Below are 23,057 nucleotides of genomic sequence, written 5' to 3' on the forward strand. Positions count from 1 at the left end.
TCAATGTGTACCCAACCCCATTCCTTGTTTTCTTACTGCCATCCTACCCACTACCTTACTGGCCTGCTCCTGACTTATTGCTGCCCTCTACTGCTCAGCATCCTGCTCCATAGAGTCATAGTCACAGAGGTATACAGAACAGAAACTGTCCTTCCAGCCTATCAAGTTTGTGTCAGTCAAACCCAATGACATAACTATTCTAATCTCATTTTCCAGTTCTTAGCTCATAGCCTTGCGTGCCTTGGCATCACAAGTGCACGTCTGAGTACTTCCCAAATGTTATGAGAGTGTCCTCCTCTACCACCCTTATGAACAGTTCTTGGCTTATGGGGGTAATAGATGTTGATGGAGCAGGAATGGGGAGGCTAGCAAATCATACTTGCACACCCAGGATTTTAAATTTGGAATCCAATGTTCTGGGAAAACTACATTCTTTACATGTTATTAGGCTATCATAGTGTGTTCATAAAACATTGAAGGCATTGGAGAAATATTTGAGAACAGCAAGTTTATTTGTGTGTTGCACTTGTTAAAATGTCTTCACCTTGCTCAGTGGTTTGGGTGGACCTATTCCTTGATGAAGGGCTTATGCTCGGAACGTCGATTCTCCTGCTCCTTGGACGCTGCCTGTCCGGCTGAGCTTTTCCAGCAACACACTCTTGCTTCTGATCTTCAGCATCTGCAGTCCTCACTTTCTCCTATTCCTTGATATAGCAGGTTTCGTGCCAATGAGGTCACAGGCACCGCAACATAATGTGTGATTGGTGTGTCCCCTGCAGTTTCTTTAATGTGTGTCAAATTTGTTGTTTTGTCTTGACCTTTTGAAACCTTCCACATCATCTGATGTATGTATATTTGTGGATCGACCTTTGCCATTTTCTCCACTTCCAGTGTGATGATGCGACTGTCAAACACCTTTTCCTCTCCTTTCACCATTTTGAAGGGACTGTTCCTTCTGTAATACTCTGATCCAACCTTACTCATCTTACCATACGCTGCTCTTGTTTGACATTTCAGACTTTGCAAAGTTCTAATACCTATTGACATGAAATGTTGACTTTAATGTTAACACTCTACAAAGTTGCTGCCTCACCTGCTGAGTGTTTACCTCCTATTTTCCCACTTTTGGTTCAGGTTTCCAATATCTGCAGGGTTTTTTGTCAGTGTTCTCTTTTTTCCATCTTTTTCTACATTACTGATTTTGTCTTTCCTCACCTGCTCCTTTATCTTTCTTGCTCTCCTTTTCTTTTTCCTCTCTCCTCTTTCTTTTGTCCTCTTCCCCCTCGCTCCCTCTCTTGCTCTTCCTTTGCTCGCTGAGCTGGTAGGTTTGTTCTCGGACGTTTTGTCACCATGGTAGGTAACATCATTGGTGAGCCTCTGGTGAAGAGTTGGTGTTCTGACTTGCTTGCTATTTTAGTATCTTGGTCTGTTGTGGTGGGTGATGTCACTTCCAGTTCTGTTTTTGAGAGGTTGATAAATGGGGTCCAAACCAATGTATTTGTTAATGAAATGCCAGACCTCTAGGGATTCCCATGTGCATTCTGTCCCAGGATGGATGCATTGTCCCAATCGAACCAGTGTCCCTCTTCATCTGTGTGTATGGATACTCGTGATCGTTGATTGTGTCTTTTGGTGGCTAGTTGGTGCTCATGTATCCTGGTGGCTAGGTTCCTGCCCGTCTGTCCAGTGTAATGTTTGTTCCAGCCCTTGCAGGGTATTTTGTATATGACGTTCGTTCTGGTGGTCATTGTTACGATTTAACAAAGGTACATAAACAAGGGGCCCTCCTCAGACCCATAGTCTCATTTCCTGGTACACCAACTTAGACTAGCAAAGGAACTGCAATGCGAACTGAAACACTCAGTAGATGACTCAAGCCACTCCATCCACTCCACCCAGGAATTCCTGAACACTTATGAAAGACACCAAGGTAGAGAACAACGAGGTCATGGTTTCCTTCAACATGTTGGCCCTATTCACATCAATAAACATCACCCAAGCCAAAGAAACACTGGCCTCACTGCTCGATGAACCAAGGACACAAACACCTGACAGCACCAATTCCATCAGCAAGAATAGCATCCTCAAACTACTACAACTGTGCCTCACAACCCACTTCACCTTCAATTACAAGATCTATAAACAAATCAATGGGACGCCTATGGGATCACCAATATCAGGACTCTTAGCAGAAGCAGTTATGCAGAGGCTAGGACGAACAGCCATTCCCACGATCCAGCACAAGCTTTGGGTCCGCAACAAGTTAGATGATACCCACAAACACATAAACAACGTCCTTACTGGTATAAAGCTTACCAAAACAGTAGAGAACAACAACAGACTCCCCTTCTGAGATGTCACGGTAGAATGAAAAGCCAATGGAGAGCTGCAGACCAGTGTTTTCAGGAAAGCCACACACTCTGACCAGGTACTCAACTACAGGAATAACCATCCTAACGCCCACAAATGAAACTGTATCAGGACATTATTTAAATGAGCCACAACACAATGCAACAGCCAGGAACTACAAGAAGCCTAGGAAACGCACCTATACAACATATTCAGGAACAACGGGTACCCGATAAGCGCAGTCTGCCAATTCCTACACAACAGATTTAAACAAAAAGACACAACGTGCCCAGAAACCCCAACCACCATGCCATACATTAAAGACATCTCAGAGGTGATGATCACGCTACTCTAGCCCCTAGGCATCATGGTAGCCTACAAACCTATCACCACACTGAAGCAGCTCCAGATTAATTTAAAGGACCCCATACCAACAACCAATAGAACAAACGTCATATACGAAATACTCTGCAAGGACTGCAACAAACATTACATTGGACAGACAGGCAGAAAACTAGCCACCAGGATACATGTGCACCAACTAGCCACCAAAAGACATGACCAATTATCACTGGTATCCATACACTCAGACAAAGAGGGCACCAGTTTGACTGGGACAATACATCCATCCTGGGACAGGCTAAACAAAGTTGAAAAATGTGGTGCTGGAAAAACACAGCAGGCCAGACAGCATCCGAGGAGCAGGAGAATCGAAGTTTCGGACATAAGCCCTTCTTCAGGAGTGAGGCCTGTGTGACAAGCAGGCTGAGATAAAACGTAGGGGGGGGGGAATTTGGGGGAGGGGTGCTGGGAATACAATAGGTGGAAGGAGGTGAGGGTGAGGGTGATAGGCCGGAGAGGGGGTGGGGGCGGAGAGGTCAAGAAGAAGATTGCAGGTCAAGAGGGCGGTGCTGAACCTGGGGGTTGGGATTGAGATAAGGTGGGGGGAGTGGAAATCACTTGCACCTCCATACACATCATTTACTGTATCCGCTGCACCCGATGTGGTCTCCTCTACATTGGGGAGACAGGCCGCCTACTGTGGAACGTTTCAGGGAACACCTCTGGGACACCCGCACCAACCGCCCCGTGGCTGAACACTTTAACTCCCCCTCCCACTCCGCCAAGGACATGAAGGTCCTTGGCCTCCTCCATCGCCAGACCCTGGCCACACGACACTGGAGGAAGAGCGCCTCATCTTCCGCCTAGGAACCCTCCAACTACACGGGATGAATGTAGACTTCTCCAGCTTCCTCACTTCCCCTCCCCCCATCTTATCTCAGTCCCAACCCTCGGATTCAGCACCGCCCTCTTGACCTGCAATCTTCTTCCCGACATCTCCGCCCCCACCCCCTCTCCGGCCTATCACCCTCACAGTCACCTCCTTCCACCTATCGTATTCCCAGCGCCCCTCCCCCAAATTAACTCCCCCCTACCTTTTATCTCAGCGCGCTTGGCACACCAGCCTCATTCCTGAAGAAGGGCTTATGTCCGAAACGTCGATTCTCCTGCTCCTTGGATGCTGCCTGGCCTGCTGTGTTTTTCCAGCACCACATTTTTCAACTCTGGTCTCCAGCATCTGCAGTCCTCACTTTCTAAAGGCTAAACAAAGACATGCATGGGAATTCCTAGAGGCCTGGCATTCAAACTTGAACTCCATTATCATACACATCAATTTGGACCCCATTCACCAATCTCTCAGAACCAGAAGTGATATCACCCACTACAACAGACCAAGACACACAAATAGCAAGTGGGATAGAAGACCAATGCTTCATCTGAGTCTCGCTGATGATGTTACCTAGCATGGTGACGAAACGTTCGAGAACAAATCTACCAACTCAGCAAGCAAACTTATAACCTGACTGTACAAATTAATCAAGATAGAGATGTCGTAACAAGTTGGGAATCCACTGTGAGTACTTTCATTGGATCACTGCAAATTTGTAGCTTTTTTTTCCGGTAATTAACTATTGCTTATGATTGGATAATTACTGAGAAATTAAAGGATGTAATTTACAATAATTTTCTTCATTCTAAACCCATTTCACCTGAAGGCACTGACTCATCTGAAGATAAAGCATGATTACGAAAAGGAATGTTACACTCACTTCTTTAATCTCTTAAAAGAAATACTCCTGAAATTAAAATATTCCAGAATATTCTTCGGTTCGCCTATCTTCACTAGAGCAGACTGTCATCTACAGGCGACACTAACACCTAGCCCCCTCCTGCAGATGGTTAACACATCGTCTGAAGTATTTCATTATTCAGTTCATGCCTTTTGCTGTTTCTTCATGCCTTACTGTGGTGTATATCACTGAAAAACCTGGATGGATTGCTGCTTTCTAACAAACTTGGATCGGTTTGTTTTTTTGGGATGCATTATGTAAGCAATAAAACTGTTAGAAAGTTTATATACATTTTTTAAAAATATGGTTTCATTACCCCTTAGGTATTCCTGGATGATGGTAGATATTACAATGCTCATATTCAGGCAGTCGATCCTGATGATGGACCGGTTGTTGTTTATGTGGAAGAACTAGGAGAAAAGTAAGTTTAATTATTTTAACTAACATTGTGCCTTGTGCATGGTGTCTATTTAATAAAATTAGAGAATCTTTTACGTATTAGTCTAGATTCAGGATTATCAGTAAAAGCCAAATACCATGCTGGAAGTTTGAAATAAAAAGCTGGAAATACTCTGGTCTGATAGCACCTGTGGAGACGAACAGAATTAGCATTTTAGTTTAAAAAAATTATGAATATGCAAAGCAGTGGTCATTGCTGCACTAGCATTAATTGAAGTGCGCGTATAGAGGGAAAATAGATCTCAAATTTCCCAACTCATGTACCTGAGGCTAGAACTGGGAAACTACTTAAACATGGAGAGTAGAGGCTATCATTGCTTCTCCTGAGAACTAGATTCAGATTAAAAAAAACAAAAATGTCTTGAGGGTTGTGAGAAGGATACAGATAAATAGTTTACCCTGATAGCTTAGTTGCTTTGTACGTTTTATTTTTAGTAAGAATTTGATAACGTGGTCCCAAGATGATCTTCAGAATTAATTGAGTTAGCTAGTTTCCACCAAGCTGGTGTTGGGGTCATGGACTATATTAGATTGGGGGAACATCTAGCAGAAGTCTACTATTGATTTCCCACCACTGAATCCCACCGAAATGTGAGTATATTTGACTGTCAGATGATAATAGAATCGGGCAATGCTATATAACTCAATGATTGGAATAATTATCAAATGCGCACTGACTAGCTTCATAGAGTCATACAGTACAGTGTCAGACCCTTTGGTCCAACCTGTCCATGCTGAACATAATCCCAAACTATACTAGTCCCACCTGCTTGCTCCTGGCTCATATCTTTCCAAACCTTTCCTATTCATGTACTTAATTAAGTGTCCTTTAAACATTGTAACAGTGCCCATATCCACTATTTCCTCAGGAAATTCATTCCACACATGAACCACGCTCTGTGTAAAACAAAAAAAAAACTGCCTCCGTGTCTTTTTTTAAATCTCTGTCCTCTTACCTTAAAAATGTGCTGCCTAGTCATGAAATCTTCCATAGTAAGGAAAAGACCATATACACTTACCTTATCTCTACCGCTCATGATTTCACCCCTCAACCTCCTAAACCCCAGTGAAAAAAGTCCCAGCCTATCCAGTCTTTCTTTATAACTCAAGCTTTCCGTCCCTGGCAACATTCTGAAAAATCTGTTTTAAAGCCTCTCTAGCTTAATAATATCCTTCCTATATAAGTTGATCTGCTATAACGTGTGTTTCATCAGTGCGCATTGGCTATAATGCAATTAATGAATAATGAACATTGTTTGGAGAACGCAAACTTTCTACTGAACGGGTATAGCAATTTCCTATTAGCGATCTTTTACAGTGTGATTTTCTATAGTGGTTTTCTGTAGTGTGATTTTCTATAGCACAAAATTGTAAAGGAGCATGACTGTTGCCTTATAGTAGAACAACCTGTAGCTGCATAACCAGAACTGAACACAGTCCTCCAGGACAGGCCTCATCAGTGTCCTGTACAACCTCAACCATTATGATGGACTACTGGAGGGTGGCCAGCAACTGATACTCCAATGTGGTCCAAGGTTCATTGGAGAGTAGGGAAGGAAAATATTTTTCCACTTAAACTCTGTGAATGGTGTTGTAAACTAAACACTTCTGTGGCAATTTTGCTGTCTCATAATACATCCTGTTGGTTTTCCTTGTTCGTGCATGTTGAGGTTTTAAACATTTTTTGCCCTCAAAGTTGCTGTAAATGTATGCTGTTATAGGAGAATCTGTGATTTTGGTGAAAAAGTACAAACAGTGTGGACATGCTTAATCAATGAGGTGCAAGAATCAAAAAAAAAATGAGATGAGTGTGCGATCTCAGTGTTAAGTCAGGGAAAGAATGGTGCAATTGACAAGAAAAAAACTCACATTTTAAAAATTAAACTTAAACATTTTTCGAATAGACTGTGTTTGCTGACACCTAGGATCGTGCATTGTAGCAGCAGCAAAATCTCCAGAAGAATGGGACTCTCCTTCTTAAAATGTTGATGAACAGTTTAAAGAAAAACAGAAGATTCAATGGATTCTAGGATGGTCCAGTAGGTTAGAAGGTAGCAAATTTAATACGACTATTCAAAACAGGAGAGAGAGAGAAAAAGGAAACTACAGGTCAGTTAGCCTGACATCAAATTTTAACCATTTTTTATCATTTATTATTAAGGTATTAACAAGGCATTAGATAGAGTCTGCATGGTTTAATAAAAAAGTCATGACTGTCAAAATTTTTTAGATCCTTTCGGGATGTGACTTGCACAGTTGATAAAAATGCATATAGTGTATAATGTAAACACTTGGAAAACATGAAAATTTATTACAAAAGACAAGGCCTCTTGGGATTCAGGGCATAAAGGACTAGATAATGGACAGGAAACATCAGGAATATAAAAAGGGCATTTTCAGGTTGGCAGGCTGTAACTAGTACGGAGGCAGTAGGGTTAGTGCTGGAACCTCAACTAATTAATGACTTAGGTGCTGTTGTCAATTTGAATCCCACCAAACTTGTGATCAGATCCACCTCATTTGCCACATAATACAATAAAACTTGTTGCAACATAAAAGGTTATTCAGCCCAGCATGTCTGCACCAGCTCACTGAATGAGCAGTTTCCTTACTGCCATTCTTCAGTGGTTTCCCTATAACCTGCATTGCTTTTCAGATAATAGTTTAATACTGTTCTGGCTATCTCAGTGTTTTTGTCCTAGTTTTTTTTTGGCATCTCTCGCAATTACTGTACTTGAAATTTGTGTCTTTTCATTCTCAGTCATTTTGAGAGGGTAGTGAGATTTTAGAACTGCCTGCTCACAAGGCATTGGAGATTTGGTCATTGCGAGGGAATCATTGCAAAGGTTGTTAGGGTAGATGGGAATATAAGTAGATCAACCATGATCTTACTGAGTGATTATGTGTGTGAGGAATTCCACTTTTTTACTTTTATCTCGTGATCAAAATAAAAGCAATATTAATAAAACAAACTCATTACCTTTTGAAATGAGGTTTAACGTTTTAAACCATTATCGCTCAATCTTGATACACTCCCTGCCAGAACTAGGAAAACAATTTCAGAAGTCTTTTGCAATCCAGCTGTTCACAAGTCTATCCTATATGTTGTATACGCTTTGAAAAAGTGATGATAATCTGTTAAATGTAGGATGCTGTTTCTGACTGTGTTCTTTACTTTGTTTCGAAATTACATCAAGAGCAAACTGCCACTCATTGACCATATTTGCTCAATGAGTGGGGATGGAAAAGAATCAAAAACTTTATATATTACTTCTGTGCTCTGACTTTTGCCTTTTACGTTTGTTGTTTGCCACGTTCACACATTTGGTAGAATTTTGGCTCATGGCCAACCTCCTGTAATTTCTCCCGTGATATCAATAGTCCCCTATTCCTTTCAACCACTTCTTTCAGCAGATTTATTCACCTTGCCGAAATTGCAGGCTCCACCCTCCTTGGCAGCTCTTTCTAATTCAGGAATTTTGGGAAAACTACCAATTAACCAAAACTCAGTTCCTCAGTCACATGGGGGATGCTGATTGCATTCCCCAAGATAATCTTGGGAAGAGTTGAACCACTTTTCTTTCCAAAGGCTAGTCAGGCTCTAATTTGTACTCTCATTTACATAGCGAATTGAACAGGAGGAGGCCATCATGATCATGACTGATTGTCCAATCAATAAGGTAAAAACAATGACTGCAGATGCTGGAAACCAGATTCTGGATTAGTGGTGATGGAAGAGCACAACAGTTCAATCAATAGCCTAATTCTGCATTCTCCCCATAACCTTTGTGGGCGGCACGGTGGCACAGTGGTTAGCACTGCTGCCTCGCAGCGCCAGAGACCCGGGTTCAATTCCCGACTCAGGCGACTGACTGTGTGGAGTTTGCACGTTCTCCCCGTGTCTGCGTGGGTTTCCTCCGGGGGCTCCGGTTTCCTCCCACAGTCCAAAGATGTGCAAGTCAGGTGAATTGGCCATGCTAAATTGCCCGTAGTGTTAGGTAAAGGGGTAAATGTAGCGGTATGGGTGGGTTACGCTTCGGCGGGTCGGTGTGGACTTGTTGGGCCGAAGGGCCTGTTTCCACACTGTAAGTAATCTAAAAAAAAACCTCTGATTCCATTCGCCTCAAGTGCAATATCTAGCTGCCTCCTGATTACATTCAATGTTTTGCATCAACCACTTCCTGTGGTAATGAATTCCACAGACTCATCACTCTTTGGGTGAAGAGATGTCTCCTCATTGCCATCCTCAATGGTCCATCTTGAATCGTCAGATTGTGACCTTTAGTTCTGGCCACACCCATCATTGGGAACATCCTCCCTGCACCTACCCTGTCCAGTCTTGTTAGAATTTAATAAGTCTCTATGAAATCCCTCCCCTCACTCATCTGAATTCCAGTGAAACAATCCTAACTTAGTCAACTTCTCCTTATACGTCAGTCCCACCATCCCCGGAATCAGCCTGGTAAACCTTCACTGCACTCCCTCGAGAGCAAGAGCATCCTTCCCCAGAAAAGGAGACCCAAACTGCACACAATATTCTAGGTGTGGCCTCACCAAGGCCCTGTATAACTGCAACAATGCATCCCTGCTCCTGTACTCGAAACGTCTCGCAGTGAAGGTCGACATACCAGTTGCCTTCTTTACTGCCAGCTGCAACTGCATGTCTGCCTTCAGCGACTGGTGCAAAAGGACCCCCAGGTCCTGCTACATACTCCCCTCTCCTAATTTACAGCCTTTCAGGTAGTAATCTGCCTCCCTGTTTTTGCTTCCAAAGTGAATAACCTCACATTTATCCAAATTATATTGCATCTGCCATTGATTTGCCTGCTCACCAACCTGTCCAGATCATGCTGAAGGACCTCTAGATCCTCGTTACAGTTCACCTTTCCACCCCCAACTTGGTTTCACCTGCAAACTTTGAGATGTTCCATTTTGTTCCCTCATCCAAATTTTTAATATATACTGTGAATAGCTAGGATCCGAGCACCGATTCCTGTGGCACCCCACTAGTTACTGCCTGCCAATTTGAAAATGACCCATTAATTCCTACCCTGTCTTTGCCAACCAGTTTTTTATACATCTCAATACACTTCGCCCAATCCCATGCGCTTTAATCTTGCACAATAATTTCTTATGTGGGTCCTTGTCAAATGCTTTCTGAAAGTCCAAATATATCACATCGACTGACTCCTCTTGTCAATTCTACTAGTTACATTTTCATGGAATTCCAACAGATTTGTCAAGTATGGTTTCCCAGATGAAGCCGGAGAGAATAGAAATAGAGATGGTAACAAATTGCAGACTAATTTTCTTGTTTTACTTGAGCAGATGGCTCTTCAGCTTCCAGATCACCACATATCTAACAACTAAACTAGATTCTGATAAATATATGCTGAAAATGTGTTGCTGGAAAAGCGCAGCAGGTCAGGCAGCATCCAAGGAACAGGAGAATCGACGTTTCGGGCATAAGCCCTTCTTCAGGAAGCCCTCTCTGATAAATATATCCACTGTCTGGCCAATATGTGGCTTTTGTTTAACAAAACATGCTCTATTCTTTGCTACTTTAGGGGTGAGCAACAAATAGTGGCCTAGGACAATATACCTATTGTTGTGGTTCTGTTCGCCGAGCTGGGAATTTGTGTTGCAGAGTTTCGTCCCCTGTCTAGGTGACATCCTCAGTGCTTGGGAGCTGGAACTGACAACCGGAAGCGACAGATTCAAACCACTACAAATGCCGGAGGAAAGATCACAGAAGCGCTTCACAGGAGGCTCCCAAGCACTGAGGATGTCACCTAGACAGGGGACGAAACGTCTGCAACACAAATTCCCAGCTCGGCGAACAGAATCACAACAACGAGCACCCGAGCTACAAATCTTCTCACAAACTTTGTACAATATACCTATACTCCTACTATGCTGCAACTTTTAACACAATGCAATATTGTGTGGGTTTAAAAATGAAACAGCATCAATTCATCACATATCTGAACCTCATTCACCATATGTAGTAAGGATATAGGACAACTCTTAGATGAAGGCATCAAGAGTACAATGCAAAGCTAGTTGGGAGAGTAAGTTTTGGGAAGTCAAGATACAGTGTAGTTCTTCTATAATGTTACTTTTGTGTTTTTGTGCAACCCTGCATTATAGAAAATTTGCGCTTTAGCAACAGCGCTTAAAGTGTTGGGGTTGTAATCTCATTACAGCCAACACATGCTTTAAAAGTTTGTGCTGTAGAAACAGTGTCCCCAATTAATCAATTGTGTTACAGCTAATTCGCGTTAACAAAACGCATGTTATAGCAGAATGACCTGTACTGTAAAAGTGTTATCAAGAAGTCTGTGAGGCAGCAATAAGAACATATGGCAGATGGAGAATAATATGGGAAAATGAGACATTATTCACTTTGACAGAAAGTATAGAAAATCAGATTTTTAAAAATTGTTGATATTCAGAAGGATTAAGATGTCCTAACAAGAAGCACAAATTTAGCATGCAAGTTCAGCAATAGTTAAGTAGACAGATGGTATATTGCTGTTCTTTTTTAATATGGGTTTTTTAGTGCAAGAGTGAGGAAGACTAGCTAGACCTGCATAAGCCTTTGTGTTGAGACCACACTTGTGCGCGCACAGTTTTGGTCTCGAAGGCGCAATACGTATTCACGAGAGGTGATGCAGCAAAGATCAGCTATATTTATTCTTGGCTTGAGAGTTTGTCCTGTAACTTTGAATAAAATAGCCTGATAGTTTCTGAGCTTTGTTTATTCATCCATTGGACATGGGCATCATTGGCTAGGCCAGCAATTATTGCCAATCCCTAATTGCCCTGGACGAAATAGTGGTGAACTGCTGCCTAGAATTGCTGTGGTCTCTGGGGTCTAGAATGAGGTCTAAGCAGAGAATTATGCAGGACTTTGACATAATCTCAAGATCGCTTAAGACTGAGATGAAGAGGAATTTCCCCACTCATTGGGTTATGATCTTTGGATTTGTTGATGCTGGAGGCTATGGATGCTTCCTCATTGAATATATTCGAGGCTGAAATCATTGAAACTTCGGGACACTAGCCATATTACTTTTTCTCTCGTTGGGTAAGAAGTGAAATTAGGGTCAAAGGTTGTCCTTGATCTTATTGAGTTGCTGAGGGTTCACAAAGCCTACTTCTGCCCCTATTTATTTTCTGACTTTTATTTATGTTTATATGTTAATTGCTGGACTTAACTTTCTATCACAAGACTGAAGGACAACATAAAGTTAATGTAATCCCATTTTAGTAAAATTAAAAACAGAGCACCACAAACCAGCCCAGAACTTGTGGCTTTGCAATTCATAAGGTTTCTCCTCTTGTTATAGGTTATTGCTGACTTTCACACAATGCCATTGTTGTTCAGGCATCATTATTTTCTCAGCAAATCCTGAACCAGTGTTTCGCAGTTTACCTTTATGATGAGCTACAACCTGCTAATTAATTTGTTGAATGTTTGTTATACAACAAATCCAAAGCAAATTAACAATAAGTTCGTTAATGCATTTTAGAAATGTCTATGTATGGTTGGAATAATCGATAATAGTTTGAAATGTGTGTTTAGTAATGGTCAAGCTGTTTATAAAGAGTTGATGCTGGATCAGAAACTGCAAAATGCTTCTTCGGTTTCATGGTAATACGTTATTGCTCAGTCGCAGGGCTGTTATGTTAATTGCGGTAGACATATCTTTCTTACTTAGAACCCCTTAAAAGCACATGCAGAAGGTTTCTGGTGTGATTAAATTTATCATACTACAAGCTGCAATTTGATGTAACAGGACCTTGGAGAAATAAATTAGCTGGTCAACTAATTTCCGTAGGGCTGGAAAATTTGCACCTTGAAAGATTATACTTTTAACACATTCAAAGATGACTCATCAATTCAGTGCCTGTATTTTCTAATTTTTTTTAAGCAAGTATACAGATCAAGTTGTCTTGCAGCTTTTAGTTGTAGCACTTAATTGGTTATGACCATGAAATCTGGCTTCCTGACATCATGAAGAATATACTTGGCAGTGTAATTGTACTGAAGGTTACATACGGCTAATATGGGCTCATGTTTGTCTGTATTTTCAATGAACTTAAATGTCAGATGGTGTCCCACTAAATTGTTATATCTCTATTGAAACAGATTATTTATAGTGCATATGGAAATTGAGGTTGAGTGTACAACTTGCAGCCTTCACCGCTAGCAATTAAGGAGCTAGTGCTTTTGCATGTATATAGCCTATAGTTTTATGAAATCCTTAATTTCCAATTTATTTTGTTTTCTTACTTTCTTTTGTGAACGTGAGTGGTAAGCCTTGGGTGTATTACTTAAGCACCTTTTTTATATCAAGTCCTGAGAAAATTGGTCCAAACCATTATGCTGATTCTGTTCTGCACATCTTTTACATTTAACATGAGCTAGACTTTACAGCACAGAAATCATTTAAATAATTATGTACATGGTGACTGTTCACGAGCATAGTTTAAAATAAAAATAATGCTCCATATCTGCTCAAAGCACTGTATCCTCTTCTGTTTTAAAGACCTATTTACATTTCCCTAAAAAGTACAGGTGTACTACATTTCTGTGGCAAAGTATTTGTAGCTCTAGTCATCATCTGTGTAAACATTTGTTGTTTTTGGTCTTTGCGACAGTTTTTAATTGTTGAGCTCTTGTCATTGACTCCTCAATCAGAGAAAAGATCGTCTGTTTACCTGTTATCATTAATTTTAATAACTTCATTCTCTTCTTCTTTCTCTACTTTCTCTACTCTATGGAAAATAATTCCAGGTTAATTGTATAGTTTTTTTTTAGTCTATCCCATTATTCTAGTTTATCCATGATGTCTGAACACTAGAAAGGTCAAATGAGTAGACATAGCCTAGATGAGGATATCCTAGGAATTTTTCAGGGCAGTTTCTTAGAATAGCATGTTCTGGAGCTGATTAGACGGCATCTGTACTAGATCTGGTAAAGGTTATTCTGCTATAATCGTGCGTTTCGTCAACACAAATTTGTTGCAATGCGACTGGTGAATTGGGGATGCTGTTTCTAAAGCGCAAACTTTTAATAAGTGTGTTGGCTGGAACACGATTACATTGCCAACACTTTAAGCGCTGTTTTTAAAGTGTGATTTTTCTATAATGTGGGGTTGCACAAGAACACAACCATTGCATTATAGAAGAACTGACTGTATCTTGTAAAGAGATAGGATTAATTGATGATCTTCTAGTGAAGACTTCCCTGTGTAGCAGTGACCATAATATGATTGAAATTTACATTCATCTTGACACAAAGAGAACTGACAATGAGACTTTTGCTATTAACATTGAAAGAGCTGGATGAAGTGAATTGGCAAATAACGACATGGAACATAGCATTCTGCACATTCATTAGAAACAAGAGGATAACAAGGAAGAAGGTAGGATCACTCCGGGATAAAGGAGGGAACTTGTTCATGGAGACAAAGGATGTGGGTGAGATCCTAAATGAGTATCTTGAGTCAGTATTCACCAGAAGGATGTGGAGGGTGGTGAGATTTGTATAGAGTATGCCAATATGCTACAGCATTTTGAGATCAAGAAAGAAGTGGTATTGGGTCTCGAAGAGCATTTAGGTGGATAGTTCCCAAGGCCAGATGGTATCTACGCAGGTTACTGAGAGGGGAAGAGAGGAGATTGCTGGGGCCTTGATCAAGATCTTTGCATCATCATTAGCCACTGGAGAGGTTCCAGATGACTGATGAGTAGCTAATGTTGTCCCTCTGTTCAAGAAGGGAAATAGGGATAATCCAGGAAACTGTAGACTAGTGAGTCTCACATCGATGGTTGGGAAGGTATTGGAGAGAATTCTTAGGGATAGGATTTATGCACATTTGGAAAAGCATGGGTTAATTAGGGACACTCACCGTGGCTTTGTGCAGGACAGGTCGTAGTCAAAAGGTGTGGTGCTGGAAAAGAAAGGCTGGTCAGGCAGCATCTGAGGAGCAGGAGAGTCAACATTTTGAGCATAAGCTCTTCGTCGTTCCTGATGAAGAGCTTATGCTCGAAACGTTAACACTCCTGCTCCTTGGATGCTGCCTGACTGGCTGTGCTTCTCCACAACAGCTTTTGACTCTGATCTCCAGCATGTGCAGTCCTCACTTTCTCCTAGCAGGGCTGATCGTGTCTTACTAACTTGTATGAATTTTTTGTGGCGGTGACAAAGGTGATTGAGGAGGATGGAGCAGTGGATGTTGTCTACATGGATTTCAGTAAAGCTTTCGACAAGGTCACTCATGATAGGCTCATCCAGAAGATGCAGATGCTTAGGATCCATGATGACTTGGCCATAAAAGGCAGAAGGTCGTGGGTGGAAGATTGTTTTTCAGGCTGGAGGTCCGTGACTATTGTGTTCTGCAAGGATCTTTACTAGAACCTCTGATGTTTGTGATATGGATGAAAATGTAGCTGGGTGGATTAGTAAGTTTGTAGATGATGCCAAGATCGGGGGAGTTGTGAACAATGTAGAAGGTTGTCACAGGATACAGTGGGATACAGATCAGTTGTGGATATGGGCGGAAAAATGGCAGATGGAGTTTAATGCCAGTAATTGTGAGGTGCTGCACTTTGGGAGATCAAACATTAAGGAAAAGTATACAGTTAATGGCAGGACCCTGAACAGCATTGATGTAGAAAGGGACCTTGGGGTTCAAGTCCATAGCTCCCTGAAAGTGGCTACTCAAGTAGATAGGGTGGTAAAGAGGGTGTATGTCATGCTTACCTTTTATTGTTTGGGGAGTTCAGTACAAGAGTCAGTATGTTATGTTGCACCTTTATAAGACTTTGGTTAGGCAAGTATTGCATTCAATTCTGGTCGCCACATTACAGGAAGGATGTGGAGGCTTTGCAGAGGAGGCTGCCTGAATCGGACGGTATGAACTATAAGGAGAGGCTTGAAAAATTTGAGTTGTTCTCTCTGGAGTGGCGGAGGCTGAGGGGAGACTTGATAGAATTAAAATTCTGTAAAATTATGAGGTGCACAGACAGGGCTGATGGTCAGAATCTTTTTCCCAGAGTTGAAATGTCTAAAGCATACATTTAATGTGAGAGGGGGAAAGTTCAAAGGAGATGTGAGGGGCAAGTTTTTTTACACAGAGTGGTAGGAGTCTGGAACGTACTGCCAGGGGTGGTGGTGGAAGCAGAAATGATAGGGGTGTTTAAGGAACTTTTAGATAAGCATATGAATATGCAAGGAGTGCAGGGATATGGATCAAGGGCTGGCAGAAGGGATTAGTTTAACCTGGCAGCATTGTGTGCTGAAGGGCCTATTTCTGTGCTGTACGGTTCTATATTCTAGGAACGGGAATATATTTGGTAAAATGCCACATCAAAGGTTACTGCAGAAAATTAAAATTCGTCGTGTAGGGGGTAGACATTGGCGTGGATAGAATGTTGGCTGGCTAACAAAACAGAGAATGTGCACAGGTGGGTCATTTTCTGGTTGGCAAAATGTAACAGCTGATGTGCCACAGGGTTTGGTGCTGGGCCCTTAACCTTCTACAATTTACAAAAGTGAATTGGATGAAGATATGGAAGATGCGGTTGCCAAGTTTGCTGATGACACAGATACGCAGAAAAGTAAGTTGTGATGTGGCTGCAAGGAGGCTGCAAAAAGATTTGGATAGGCTAAGTACGTGGTCAAAGAAGTGGTAAAAGGTGTATACTGTAGAAAAATTTGTAATTGTTCATTTTGGCAAGAAGAATAAAATGAAGCATATTATCTAAATGGTGCAGAGCACTGAGATTCAAAATGATCTGCATGTCCTAGTGTATGAATCATAAAAGATTCGTACTCAGGTGAAGCAAGTAATTAGGAAGGCTGATATAATATATTCTGTTCTCCTCAAGATAACTGTTGATAAAAATAATGGGGGTTATGCTTCAGTTATACAGGGCATTGGTGAGACATCTGGAGTACTGTAGACAGTATTGGTTGCTTTTCCTAAGGTAGATGCAAATGCGTGGGAAGCAGGTCAAAGGAGGTTTACCAGACTAATACCTGGCAATTAATGTGTTGTCTTGTTGAGGAAAGGTGGTACAGGCTAGGCTCGTACATGCTAGAGATTAGAAGAGTAGGAGGAAATCTGATGAAAGCATAAGATCCTCAGGGGTCTTGACAGGGTAAATGGAGGTGATGCTTCCTCTTCTGAGGGATTCTAGAATTGAAGTCACTGTTTAAAACTGACTTTTTTTCTCTCTGGGGGGTTATAAGTCTTCGGAGCTCTTTTGCTGAAATATTGGTCAAAATAAAGTCATAGAGTCAGAGATGTACAGCATGGAAACAGACCCTTCGGTCCAACCCGTCCATGCCGTCCAGATGTCCCACCCTAATCTAGTCCCACTTGCCAGCACCCGGTCCACATCCCTCCAAACCCTTTCTATTCATATACCCATCCAAATGCCTCTTAAATGTTGCAAGTGTACCAACCTCCACCACTTCCTCTGGCAGCTCATTCCATATACGTACCACCCTCTGCGTGAAAAAGTTGCTCATTATGTCCCTTTTATATCTTACCCCTCTCACCCTAAACCTATGCCCTTTAGTTCTGGACTCCCTGACCCCAGGGAAAAGACTGATAGATGGATTCTGTTAAACAAGGGAATGATGGGTTATCTGGGGTAATGTGGATTTAAAGTTACAAGTGAAAACAAAGTTTTGGAGAAATTCAGCAGGTCTGGCAACGTCTGTGGAGAGAAAATTGCAATATTATTTAAAGACTAATATGATGTTTTCAGAGAAGAGTAAACCTCCTGCTTAATTTAAACCAGCAACACAAAAAAGATTTATCCCATGCAGTAATCTGTGAAAATTCGAGAGGCCAAGAACTATTTAAAGTTCACAACTTTATTTCTTTAAAGTATACCAGAGAATACTTAATTAACCACTATTTACAGCTCCTTCCTCTAACCTATCTTTTACTTTCCCTTCTATAATACTAGTCTGATAAACCCCCATTAAGATTTACCAAAAATTCAAATTTTCAAAACCAACCAGATGGCGAAGGTACCTTTTAGAGAGCTAGTCTCCGGGCAGTCTGCAGATGCTGATGGCTTGGCAGTTCTCCTCCCAACTGTTCAGTTTTCCCCGGTCTTATATCCCCAAAGCCTCGGATTGTCATTGACTTTTAAGATTGTCATGACACTAAATTCAAACTTGATTGGAGTCTGGTATTTTTCGGGGTATAATTTAAACTGATTGGCCTAATTCGAATTTGTTTTGTTGTCTCCAAGCAACCAGCTAATCGAGTTGTTTGACCAGTTGTTACATTATATCTTGTTCAGAACATTTGATGCTGTGTCAGGTAGTTCTGCTAGCTTTTAACTCTCTTAAAGGTACAGTACACCCACATCTTCATAACAAGGGTGAAAGGTTAGCTCCCCTTCTCTTTCTGTAGATGCTGCCAGATCTGCTGAGTTTTTCTAGCCTGTCTGTTTTCTGGTTTTCTGAAGCAGTATTTTGCTTTTACTTGATTTACAATCAGATCACCATGAACTTATTGAGTGGCAGATCAAGCTGGAAGGGCCAAATGGCTGCCTCTTGCTTATTGTGTTGCTATTCCTACTTGCCAGTGATGTTAGAGGCAAAGGAGAATTTGGAAGTCTGTTGACTCAATTAGAAGCTTAAATATATACAATGAGTTCAAAACATTCCCAAATTCAAGACATGAATTCTTCTAAACTACCCTGATGGGATTTGTTTTTCTTCATTACAAACATATACATACAGTGGCTGCTTCCACGCTGTAGGGGATCTATGAAATATAGCAGAACAAGGAAGGGAATCGAGAAGGGAATATTTAATGAACTTGTGTTCGGCTGGCACATGTTGAATTGTATTAGCTTTATTGTCACAAGTACTCAGATGAGTACAGAGAAACGTTTACGAGTCGCCGCTTACAGTACCATCTTAGGTACAAATTCTTAGGGAAAAAGTAGAAAAACTAAGAAGTAAAATGTCCCGTATTACAGACTTGCGAAGTACAAATAATAAATTAGAAAAATAAAATTTTTTTTAAAAGTTGAGAATACTGGTCCTTCCCTGTTAATATACTAAAGGGGGAAAAAGAGGAATTTTTTAAAAAGGAGAATTTTAAGACGAAGTCCACTTAGTCCATTTCAGGAGTCCTCTGGGTTCAGAACTCACCCCTGCCCTGCCCCCACTGGAATCCTGGGCTGGATCCACCATAATGCTGAAAGAAAAAGCTGCACGGAGTTACAGACCAACTAAAGCTGTCAAAAGGAGACCCAGACTGATGCTGATGAAAACAGCCGCTGAAGCTGCCAATTAAAGAGTGCTGCTCACTTTTAGAGGAACAGTTAAAATACATGAGGGTGATGGTGGGCCATAAATACCTCTCTGCAGATGGATAGGCACTGGAACCAGGCAGAACTGCAATCAAAACTTGAGTAATTGGAAAGGCAAGACCAAGAGTGTCCAACCGTCAATGCTAAATAGACCAGAGCTGAAAAGAGAATTAGTGAACTAGAATAGAAACTTTGAAAAGAACATCAGCGTAAACTTATACAAGATAACACAGCTTAGCTTCAGACACCTGGACTTGAAATGAACAGAACACTTACGGAATTGTGCTCTGTAAAGAAGGACAAGAAAATCAAGAGGAGGAAAGACCTAGTGCATAATGAAAAGAGAAAACTGTTGCTTGCCTCATGTTTGGTCAGGCCATGCAGAATTTTTCATTTGTGCTTGCACATCCATTAGTTCCAGTAAGTCTGTCACGACAAATGTACATAATGCTTTCCATCTGATAGAGTTATAGAGATTTGCAGCACAGAAACAGACCCTTCAGTCCAACTCGTCCATGCTGACCAGATATTCCAACCCAATCTAGTCCCACCTACCAGCACCAAACCCTTCCTATTCATATACTCATCCAGATGCCTTTTAGATGCTGCAATTGTACCAGCCTCCACCACTTCCTCTGGCAGCTTATTCCATACATGTATCACCTTCTGTATGAAAAAGTTGTCACTTAGGTCTCTTTTATATCTTTCCCCTCTCGCCCTAAACCTATAACTTCCAGTTCTGGACTCCCCCCACCCCAGGGAAAAGACCTTGTCTATTTATCCTATCCATACCACTCATGATTTTATAAACCTCTATAAGGTCACCCCTCAGCCTCCGACGCTCCAAGGAAAACAGCCCCAGCCTATTCAACCTCTCCCTTTCGCTCAAATCCTCCAACCCTGGCAACATCCTTGTAAATCCTTTCTGAATCCTTACAAGTTTCACAACATCCTTTCGATAGGAAGGAGAACAGAATTGCACACAGCATTCCAAAAGTGGCCTAACCAATGTCCTGTACAGCCGTAACATGACCTCCCAACTCCTGTACTCAATACTCTGACACTATAACATAATGACATTTGATGGAAGACAGAAACTTCCTGTTCAAAGGGCTCTTAAGAATCCATAAAAAGTAACTTGTGATACCGACAGAGTGAGGAATGGGGATCACAATTTGTATCCTTTTCCATGTCCTCTTCACCAGCTGAGCTTTCTGAGCTTCTCTTGGAATTGCAGGATGCGCACAGCCAAATGAGCTTTGTGAGCATCAAGATCTGTTAAAACAAATACAAGCTGCTGAAAATATTGATGTCTGTGAAGATTTAGAATGTGAAGTTGACTGTCCAGTAAAACAACTGGAGAAGAATAGAGTGGAATAAATTGCTAAACTCCAAAAAGCACCAGGGCAGTGTTGAGATGAAGGTGAAAGCAAAAAAAAAGTATTGAGGGAGATACTCAATACTGGCGCGAAAGGAAGTGTCAGCTGCACCCAAGGGATGGTCTTGTTGAGAGAGAGAGAGAGAGAGAGAGAGAGAGAGAGATTTAAGATTGTCATCAACCTTTGTATATGTGTTATTTAATTTTTCATATTCAAATTAAAAACCCGCTTGGTCAAAAAAATAAAATGCGTGGCACAATGGCTCTGTGGTTAACACTGCTAGCCCTAACCCTAACCCAGTTCCCTCACAGCACCTGGGACCCGGGTCAATTCCAGCCTTGGGTTACTGTGTTTAATGGGAGTTTGCACCGGGGTTCTAGCTTCCTCCCGCAGTCTAAAGATGTGCAGTTTAGGTGGATTGGCCATGCCAAATTGCCCCATAGTGTTTGGGTTAGGTGGGTTAGCCAGGGTAAAGGCAAGGTTGCAGAGATAGGGTGGCGGGCTGGGTCTAGGTAGGATGTTCTTCGCAGGGTTGGTGCAGACTCGATGGCCTCTTGCTGCACTTTACGGATTCTATGATTCATTCTGAGAGTTGGTGGCCAATGCTCCATCTAGTGGCCCAATTACAAGTTATCATTGTCCATTAGGGTAATGCACAGTAACTGTGGGTGAGATCTGTCCATTGTTTTGTTGTGAATGTGCCAATTCTCACTCATTTCAAGTTACTTACATTTGCAAAATACCAAATGATTTATTTACTAAAAAGAAAATGCAGTCACAAGTAGCAGGTTACAGATAACAAGTAACTGGTGAATGCTGCATCGTTGTATTTTGTTCAGGCGCCCTTCTAATTTTATACTCGATTTATTGGGTTATGTTTGCTCTTACAGCAGCAGAACTGCAAAATCAGAAAGTGACAAATCTCAAAAACAGCACTAAAGGGCTGGACTGAATATTGAAAATATAAATGATACCAAAAACATGCAGGAGCTGCTTAAAGAAAACCATGAAGTAGGAATGTCATGACAAGCTGTATGCTTCTTCAAACGTATATGTATGTATTATTTCTGTTTAGATACAATGCCTCTCTCCAGAACCTTAGGCCACTTACACAGGTTTCTCGGGGCTCAAGCTGGAACAGAGTTCAGGGGAAAAGAGCTAAGAAGCCAATGAATATCAACTCTGGTAAAGACTTCTCTTTTTAATACATTCTTTGATTGTGGTGGAAGTCGAGATTTGTGATTTACAATATGACAGTAACAAAACAATGCTTAAATCTGTTTCTACAAACTGATATATATTAACTTGCCATTTATTTTATATATATCCATTTATAGTTTTATATCGTGATCATCAATACAAATGCAAGTAGATGATATGTAGTTTCTGATGTGTAACATTTCACTGTTACAAGGGTTCAGACTTGAATAGCAACACTGGCAAAGGTGTAGGATTATAAAGTTCTCAAACTACACTTCAAAATTATTGAATATAATTAGCATATTGATTGCTGATGGACGTTATGCAGGATCCTTCAATGAGTGATAAAACTTGTGAACTGATTGCTTTCAATTTTGTGAATATCCACAGAAATTGAATCCTCCCAGTCTAATTTGTCTGGTACCCTTTTAAACTGTAAGACACCTGGCCTCTTGTATCTATTTCCATCTTTAAAGTTAAACGATGAGATTAAAATTTTATCCATCTGGTTTCCAAATCATACCTAAAAAGTAGAATTATCCACCAAATCCTTAGCCTTGTCTCTCGATCTTTATTCCACAGAAGAAAAGGCTCTAGTATCTTTCACCTCAGCTGTAAATCCTTAATTCATAGAAAATGGACACTCCCTTCCAATTGCCCGCCTTAAACTTACCAAGAAGACTAAAAGGGTGACGTTCTCTAACCAGACTCTTAATATTTTAGTCCTGTGCACAGGTGGTGTACTGTTGGATGCTCAGGGAAAAGCAGAACCTCTTTTTGGCTGCACAATGAAAAAACAAAACAATGTCATACCTCTCTGGACATGGGTTCAGAAACTATGGTGATCAGAAATTAGTTACTAAATGCATGGTCAGTTCAATGTCATGTGAATGGCAATGCTATCCCTAATGGACAGAGTTCCTATGAACTGTTTCAAAATGCCTCTTTTGACTGTTATGAGACGTTCAATGTTCCACAGGCTTGATGGACATTGCAGCAGTGTTCCTTACTCTGCGTCAAAGTTCTCACATCTTTCAGTTTGAAGATAAAAATACTTTCAAAGTTCTTCCCACAGGTTTATTGATAACCCTAGCTCTGATAACTAAAGTTTCTTTGTCATTTTATTTCCCTTTGTCATCTTTTGCAACATTCTACACTGAAGTGAATTGACCATTTTACA

At 41.1% G+C, this 23,057-nt stretch overlaps 1 protein-coding gene and 1 pseudogene across 1 annotated transcript in view; both read left to right on the forward strand.

The window, feature by feature from the left end:
- The window catches only part of otud4 (OTU deubiquitinase 4), a 108,402-nt gene that overhangs the window by 65,343 nt on the left and 20,002 nt on the right, over window positions 1-23,057 (forward strand). The window contains exons 11-12 of the mRNA XM_043699024.2: window positions 4,805-4,902; window positions 21,753-21,862. Coding sequence (XP_043554959.2) covers window positions 4,805-4,902; window positions 21,753-21,862 — 208 coding nt within the window. The remainder of the gene's footprint in view (window positions 1-4,804; window positions 4,903-21,752; window positions 21,863-23,057) is intronic.
- Window positions 19,351-20,745, forward strand: LOC148152067 (centrosomal protein cep57l1-like; annotated as a pseudogene).

Source organism: Chiloscyllium plagiosum, unplaced genomic scaffold (genome assembly GCF_037043375.1).
Source record: "Chiloscyllium plagiosum isolate Xiang-an unplaced genomic scaffold, Cpla_swu_hap1 HiC_scaffold_1, whole genome shotgun sequence".
Classification (NCBI taxonomy): Eukaryota; Metazoa; Chordata; class Chondrichthyes; order Orectolobiformes; family Hemiscylliidae; genus Chiloscyllium; species Chiloscyllium plagiosum.